General features: G+C 49.7%; 1 protein-coding gene across 1 annotated transcript; it reads right to left on the bottom strand.

Moving 5' to 3' along the window:
- Positions 1–322: 322 nt before the first annotated feature.
- On the bottom strand, positions 323–7,126 carry LOC144112826 (uncharacterized). The gene is made up of 4 exons (XM_077645642.1): positions 7,014–7,126; positions 1,290–1,351; positions 719–936; positions 323–445 (listed from the first exon to the last, which is right to left on the bottom strand). The coding sequence occupies exons 1-4, from the start codon at positions 7,124–7,126 to the stop codon at positions 323–325; spliced, it is 516 nt and encodes a 171-aa protein (XP_077501768.1).
- Between the last annotated feature and the right edge of the window lie 1,642 nt (positions 7,127–8,768).

Here is an 8,768-nt window from a genome sequence, read left to right as displayed (position 1 = left end):
GAGCTTAAATTACATAACTGGAAGAAAATAAACAGTGTGAAGCATCCGGGCCTGCAGAGCTTACAAGAAATAAAAAAATGATGCTATGGCACATGGCAGAGATGATCTTGAATAAATACAAAAACAGAAACCTGACAGAGAAGCAGACAATGTAAATAAACAAACACATAAAACAGAAATTTTAACAAGCAAACTAAAAATAGTTCAATGAGTCTGCACCTGGCAGAGAAGTAAATAATGTTCTTGAATAAATATAAACATATGAAGATGTTCTTTCATAAAAAATAAAAACAAGCAAATAATGCACATAAATATGAACAATTCAATGTGGTGCAGGTGGCTCAAGCTGCTTTTGTAAGATTAGCGTCAGTAGGTTCACGTTCCGGATGAGCAGCTCTTGCTGACCATTTGACGCCTGCACAGCATCTGTCACCTCCCATATGGCCTGCATGTAAAAATACTTCCAATTACAAATTATTACTGACAACCAATTTTGAGATCTCGCTTAAGCTTTATGTAAAATTTCAGGTGCTGAGATATTTTGGACAAAATATGGTTGTAGAAGATTCGTGTCAGTTTCATAAACTCAGCTGTCCCAACCACCTCCCACAAGAGGCGTCAAAACAGAAGTAGAGGTGCTCAAAAGAGAGCACTGATATTTATGCTTCAGGTGACGGCTTCGACTCTGCAAAGTGCAGTGTGCGCAACGAGTACACACCTCCAGCATACTCTGCTGAAAAGCAGCGTCCTGGCGGTTCCGGGTGTCAGTAAGGGAATCCAAACGATGCGATTCATACAGCATCTGGCGCAGCACGTCACTGGCCCCATCGTCTCGCCGTCGCTTCCCAAGAAGGCTAGGCGTGGCACGCGTTGAGGGCTGCAGTGGGGGCTCTGGTGTGTGCTGCTGTGAGGGCTGCGGCGAGGGCACCGGTGTAGCTGTCGGGAAAGAAAATGTGCTCATCACGTGGTGGAATACGCAAAACATTTGGTACAATGTGTTAGAGGACTTGACATAAATATACAGGACAGCAATCTTGGGCAGCATTGTTGTAGCATATTTCATGTGCACATTTGCTAGACTGCTAGGAGATGTCACAGCCTCACTGCAAGAGAAATAAACATTCTGCACTGCGTGGCAAAGCCAGAGAGAGATAGTTTTGTGTATACTGTAGAATCACTTCAGTATTTTGGCTACTGCTGCAAATGCTGCCGGAGAGTATAGTGCTATTACTTTCAAGCAGCTGCCAGAAAGGGTAGTATGGAGCTTGAATAATGGCAAGCCAACTCACGGTCTGTGGGGCTCCGTGTGTTTTGTCGACAACTTGCTGAGACTCCCAGTTCATCTCCTCTGCTGTAACAGGGTAAAAGGTGCGGCTGATTGGTACTGGCAAACCATGAAACTAAAAGAGCACTAGCAAAAGAGAAGCAATCAATAATGCTCAACCACTTGTCTATGCATTCCTGCACCTCCTCCGAGACTAAAATACACCACAGATGGAATAAACAGTGCTAGCAAGGCGCAAGGCACAGACATCATGTTTTTAAACGGCCGACCCCTTGTTGTTGAGAATCGACGCAAGCTGGATCCACAGCTCGCGCTTTTCAACAGCTGTGCATGAGTTTGTTAGGTCGGCAGAAGCCCGAGCCAAGAGCGGATGGCTCTCCATAAACTCTATTATGATAAGCTCTTGCTCGCTCGGCATTCTTCGTGTTGGCGCCATTTCGAGACTATAATTCCCGCTTAGAGAATTGCAGCAGCAAACACAGCGGGAAAAACAAACAGGGAATAGTTTCTGCTCCGCTTTTCGAAAGCAGGGAATAACAGGGAAAAACCTTTGCTCTGAGTTCGGGCTAATATGTTTTTACAGGAACATATGCGTGTGCTGCGCTGCAGCAACTTATAGCACTGCCAAGAACGACCGAAAACGAGCAAGGTTGTTAGCGTGCGCCCAACCGCCTTGCTTGGTTCTTGCTCCTTCCGTACTGAATAATTTGTGCCAGACGTTTATGAAGCCAAAAAAGTTGATTTTATCGAACAAGCCGTGCTTCGTGGACGCCTTGTATTTGCTAAAGTGAAAGAAACAGAACCCAAATCATATGCTTGGCATGTGGCATCGTTAAACCAATAACACAGGCTTACCTCAAGTTGTCTTCGTCAATTTTCGGGCCCGACGTTTCGTGCAGGTTCCTTTCTGGAGGCCCGTGACCTTCACTGGCTTCGATAATTGTTATCCGCTCACTTTGGACAACCAAATAGAACCTTGATTTCAGACGACGCGTAAAAAAGCAGGAACTAGCCGCGGGATCAGCTGTTTCTTTGAAGGCCGCCATGTTCAGTGTTTACATCTGCCAGCGCGCCCTCATGGCAACAAAACTTACCCACGAAAGCAGTTATTTGCAAAAGTGAATGTTCTTCTTGTTTTACTTCATGGCAGTGAGAGTGAAATACACTTTTATGAAAGAATAAAACAATGTTTATTTTATTCACTGCGTGTTCTTGTAAAAAAGTTAGCATACGGCCCCTTGCCGTGCAAATTGGCCTCTTGTTGTGCAAATAAACTCTTCCGGGGCGGCACCCTACTAGCCATTGGTTGATTCCGCGTTCCGTCACGCGTTGACGTCTCGCCTTGTCGTCATGCTGTCGTCATTTTGACGTAACGCTCTACAACTTTAGAGCGAGTTCCGTAATTCGGGCCCAGTTCTTCGCGAACCACACTCCGCACATGCTCCCAAAGCACCTTGTCCCCGGCGACTTGCATTGATGCGCTGCAGCGGACGGCCGCCACACTTCCCTGCCACCGTACTGCGCACTGAGTTCCTGTAAGGAGCGTTCTATACCCGTGGCTTCTCTGGCGAAGTCACCGACGGTTCTTGCAGGGTCGCGTATGAGCGGAGCGAAGAGCTGCTTCCTCACACCACGCATCAGGTGGCGTACCTTCGTTCCTTCGAGCATGGCAATGTAAGCCCGTTTGAAGAGGCGCGTCGTATCTTCTATAAACATGGCGACGCTTTCGTTCGACTGCCGTGACCTGGAGCGAAGAGCGATTTCAGTGTTTTCTTTTCGATCGTTGTGCTCAAGGTGGTGAACAACTCACGGCGGAGCGCTTCCCAGATGGTAAAGGAAGCCTCATGGCTCTCGAACCATGTCTTTGCGGAGACATGATGCGCGAAATACCCGTTTCGTAGCTTTCGCTCGTCGTCCGACTGTTTGGAAGTGGCCACACGGTCAAAGCTGGCCAACCAGTCCTCGACATCCTCGAATCTATCGCTGTGGAGAAATGGCGGCGAACCAGGTTTAAGGAGTACAGCCGGCTATACAGAGCCGGAAAGCTGACCTGTCTGACTGCCAGTAGTGGACACCATGGTGCGCATCGGCTTCGTCAATGGTTTAAACTCAGGTTCCAGGCCTCGCAGGCGGCGGGTCGCCTTGTGGACGGATGTTGTTTTCAAGCGTCGGGGATCACAGTCAAAATTGTCTTCGGGCTGAGCGTGCATGGGATAAAACCCAGCACCTCCACCAAAATGTCGCTGACAAACGTAGGGCGACTCAAAACACGCTATTAATCGAATGGCCAAGACGACAAGCAGAGCGCATCCGAACAGAAACGACGTCTTCCTCGCCCTCTCACGAGCCAAGGCATGCCAATCGGCCGCATGGCGGCGCCGGCAGAATGTGAGCAGTGTACCAATATGTCATGGAATGATCACGTCAACTACCTTTCATCAAAATTAAGCAGGACTGTGGGAAGAATGAACCGGTTCCTCCATTTCCTTCCAACTGAAATAAAACGCGTGATTTATTACGCTTTTCTATTCCCACCGGTGTCATTGTTTTAGCAGGAGTCAACACCGCTGCACCAAATACGCAGAAAATTTCTCTTCTCCAGAAAAGAACCATGCGCTCAGTTGAAAATGTGTCATTCTCAGAACACACAGCGCCATTTTTTCATACACGTAAGGTCAATAAGGCGCAACACATGTAAGTGCATAAATTACTCTGCACATACACAAGGACCGTTAAAGGTACCCTAGATAATAATAATTGGTTTTGGGGGAAAGGAAATGACGGAGTAAGTGTCTCATATATCGTCGAACACCTTAACCGCGACGTATAGGAAGGGATAAAGGAGGGAGTGAAAGAAATGAAGAAAAAGGTGCCGTAGTGGAGGGCTCCGGAATAATTGCGACCACCTGAGGATCTTTAGATTCAGCGCAACTTAAAAAACCTTTCGGTACCTACTGCTTTCGTCATCACTTTGGCTACTTCCATCATCGCGAACTAATACAGCAAAATGATGACTCAGCATACGTAACCAACAGTATACGATACGATATATATTTTATTAACTCTCACAAGGTTACATCAGCAACAAGGAGAGAGGACGCAAGGCAAAAAGCTGCGTTGTTGCAGCTTTAGAGACACCCTGCGCCCTCTGCCGGGGTGTATAGCCCAGCAGCTGATCACATGACAACAGTGGAAGGGCGCACTCACAAACACACACAAAAAAAATACAGTTACAAAGTATCTACATCTGACATTGGCATAATGTTACGCTTTTAATTACACTGGACGATATTTGACGAAAACTACTCCACATTTTTATGTACAGGAAACTCATTAACAATCACCCGAGATAAAATTTAAGTAAAAGAAATTACACGAAGCTCTCTCTCTCCCTCTCCCTATATATATATATATATATATATATATATATATATATATATATATATATATATATATATATATATATATATATATATATACATCTTCTAATCCTGAACTATGTACATTCAAATATGGCAATAAGTGTGACTAGTTTACACCGTGAAGTCTCAAGTATAATGTTGTTATTTTGCAGAATATTCAGGTAATGTGATAAACTATATGTCAATGACTGCTTACCGTATGTGGTGCGGCAGACCATGACATTTTGTTCCGTGTATTGTAGGATGGGATCGAACGAGTTAGGTTGAGACTTGATAAAAGGAAATCATTATTAGTGGAAACAGCATTTTTATACAAGGAGATTAGCTTGAATGGGAATAACTCTGAGGTTGTCATGATATTAATCAAAATATTAAGTGAGAACGCGGCAAGCGCAACGAGCACCAACCGGATTCAACAAATGCTCCCCCACACTGCTTTCGAAGCCATCGCTTATCGTACTACTACTGCAGAAATCATCATGTCTGACCACCGAAGGTGTACTGAAACACATGACAGCTGCGCTAAGTTCCTTGTTTCATAGCTGGCAAGCCATTATCATGAGAGTAGCCATGAATACATCTCGAGGCCTTGCGCATAATGTTTTATTAAACTGGTTAAAATAACTGTTTTGGTTAGTGTTTTGGGGGGCTATTTCGTGCTGCTTATCACAGTTTGCATGCGTAACGCCCCGATCACAAGGAGGTTTTTAGTAAAGAAAAGGCGTGCTACCAGCCATTCCGCGTGCACGTTAAAGATCCCCGGGTGGTCGGAATTATTCCGGAGCCCTCCACTACGGCACCTATTTCTTCCTTTCTTCTTTCACCCTCTCCTTTCTCCCTTCCCTAACGGCGCGGCTCAGGTTTCCGGCGATATATGAGACAGATACTGCACTAATTCTATTCCTCCGAAAAATAATTCTTAATTATGATAGAGGAAATTAAAGGCGGGAGGGGAGTGAAAACTATATTGTCGCATAGGGATCGCCCTCACTTCGCGAAGGAAGGAAATTAGAACATAGTTTTTTGGGGAAAAGAAACGGGGCAGTATCTGTCTAACATTTCAGCCGACACCTGACAGACAGACCGAAAAACTTTATTGAGCAAGTGAGTTTTAGACCCAGCTGTGTCCCTGGGCGACACCTGAACCGCACCCCGTAAGGGAAGGGATAAAGCATGGAGTGCAAGAAGAAAGGAAGAAAGACGTGCTGCAGTGGAGGGCTCCGGAATAATGTCGACCACATTGGGACCATTAGCGTGCACTGACATCGCACAGCACACTGGCGCCTTCGCGTTTCGTCTCCATAGAAACGCAGCCGCCGCGGTCCTCAGTCAATTACACCTTCTAAATTTGGCTGATGCGCCTGGATGGAGGCGAAACGCAAAATGCGCCCGCGTGCTGTGCGATTTCAGCGCAGGTTAATATCCCCAGATGGTCGAAATTATTCCGGGGACCTTCATCCATTGCGGCTCATCTTTTCTCGGTTATTATAAATTCCCACTTTCATCCCTGCGCGGCGGACTCTTTCTCATATTAGTGGTTTCTGAGGAAAGAAAAATAAATCGCGCCGAACGGTCGATGGCGTTCCGTGGACTCCATGCAGCGCTACAGCACGCTGTCGCGTCCTGCTCTCAAAAGGGAAGCATAAGCGTCCGCCAACTTTGGAGGTCCTCCTTTAGAAGCTGACACACACTGGAAGGCTCCAGGTCTGGGGCAGGCTCATGTTGCCGTCCAGCCTGTTATCCCATATCATTGATTCGACTCAGTCTGACACACCAGAAACACAACCTCATAAGTCTCAAACACACATCCGAGGCCTCCCCGCAGGAACTGCCTTGTGGAGCTTCGTGATCTCTACTTCCCCGCATATCCCTCCGTAGACCACCCTGACTACAGAGGCGCCCCCAACGACTTTCTCGACGAAGTAATCACCGAGGCGGAAGTGAGGGCAGAACTTCAGCGCCTAAACGCGTCTTCAGCTCCTGGCCCCGACGGAGTGCACAACAATCCACTCCGGAACCTCGATTCACACTCCGTCAAAGCCCTAACCGACTACTTCAACGAATGCTGGCTGCGCGGCGCCATCCCACCTCAGTGGAAGCACGCCAAAGTAGTCTTTATTCCCAAATCCTGCAAACCACTTCTCTCTGCTAACCTCCGTCCCATCTCTCTTACGAAGTGTGTGGGCAATCTCATGGAGCAAGTTCTCCAGACCCGGCTCAGTCGGTATTTGGAGAACAACAACCTTATGCCTGTGTGCATGTTTGGTTTCCACCGAGCTTGTCCACCGAGAACGTCTTTCTACAACTCAGGCACCACATCCTTGACTTCCCCGCGGGCGACACCAAGGCCATCCTCGACGTCGACCTCACAAAAGTTTTCGTCAACGTAATCCACGGACCCATCGCAGAAGGCCTCCATTCCCTAGGCTTAGGCTCGCGGGTGTACAGTTACGTTCACGATTTCTTCTCCGGACAGCCACACTTACCATGGGCGACCACCGGCTGGTGATGGTGATAGTGGTTTTATTAAAATAATAGCAAAAAGGAAGGAAAAGGTTTTTGCTAGCCCCGGCATCTGCCATCGATACTGAAGCGCCTGAGCTGGGGCACCGGTCAGGAACCCGACTGGCGGGCCCAATGGAGCGACGGCGACACGTTGGTTTCCAATGTTCACGGCCCAAGAAGTAGGTAACTTGCTGGCGCTCACCTGGCACCGCACACACACCAATTACTTGCATCCGTCGAGGTCCTGCAGGTGCAGCACGGCGTCGGCACCGGTAGCATACTCGATGGTGTCAATGACGACATCGTGGTGACGGGGAGCGCCCTCAGGCGTTACGCGTTAGACGGAATGTGCATTGGGAGGCGTCGGTGGTGCTGGTGGGGGAGGGGGCAGGGGAGGCTGGGGCGCCCAACGCAGGCCGGTCCTTGGACGCGACGGTGAACGGCGGGGGCCCTAATTGCTCTGGAGGACGGGGGTGGCGCTCACGGAGTGCAGGTTGCGCTAAGTATTCAGCAGGGCCTTCAGGTTTGCTGAAAGTCGCGTGGGGGTGGACACGGTCCGCTCCACCTCGAGCTGTGTGTGCTGGCCCGCGACCGGCTGCGAAGTTTAGGCCTCGGTGTCGGGCGTGTCCGAGGTGGGGGATTCAGAGTCCTTCTTAGCGCTTGACACCTTGTCCGGCGACTCCCCCACCGGGGATGACACCAGTAGGTGCCACATCAGACATAGCCTCCAAAGTGAAATTGGAGGACTTGTCTTCATCCTCCGCCATCTCCTTGCCGGGCTGCTCAGGGCTGCCAAGCGCCTTCGGTGTCTTAACTGGCCTGGGTTGCGCACTAGGCTCTGAGGACGCGTCTTGGCAGCCGCCGCATAGGAGCGTGGGAAGACGCAGTCCGCCATCGTGTCACCACCGCCGCAGTGCTTGCACACTGCGCGGCACCACGCAGACATGTGGTCATAAGTGCCGCACCGCCGGCACCGCACGGCCGCGTGCACAGCGATGAGGATGCTCTCACTGCCGAACCGGGAACACGCCCTCTTCATACACCGGTAGTCCTGTATGGCGCGTGCCGCGGTCACCATGAGAAAGTTGGGTGGCGACCGCGTCATCTCGAGCTTGATCAGTCGCGTCGCGTAATAGACGTGCCTCTTACTAGAAGGCCTCCTTCGAGACGTAGCGCGCCTTCCCGTACGACGAAAGCTCAGCGGCGAGGGCCTCGTCTCTGACGCACCAGTGGAGACGGCACACAGTCGCGTACACCACCGGAGTTCCCGTCTGCTCCAGTGGCACCTCTTCCCCGGCAAGGAGCAGGGCGCCCCTCGCCACCAGCTTTGTCGCCTTCGCCACTGACGATACGGCCAGGAAACACTAGCGATTTAGGAACTGCAAGTATTACAGCCATCGACCTCAGACAACCTCCTCAATGAGGGCGTCGACTGGAACGGGTTTCTTCACACTTTAAGTGAGGCGCTGTGCCTGGGCATGTAGCTCAATGCTGGAGGGGGGATTCCAGGCAGCCACGACCGGGACGCGGCGCAGGACAGCAGCTAAGCAGGCGGG

Source organism: Amblyomma americanum, chromosome 1 (genome assembly GCF_052857255.1).
Source record: "Amblyomma americanum isolate KBUSLIRL-KWMA chromosome 1, ASM5285725v1, whole genome shotgun sequence".
NCBI classification, from domain to species: domain Eukaryota; kingdom Metazoa; phylum Arthropoda; class Arachnida; order Ixodida; family Ixodidae; genus Amblyomma; species Amblyomma americanum.
The sequence above is the reverse complement of the archived record's forward strand: the minus strand, read 5'-3'. Positions and strand labels throughout refer to the sequence as shown.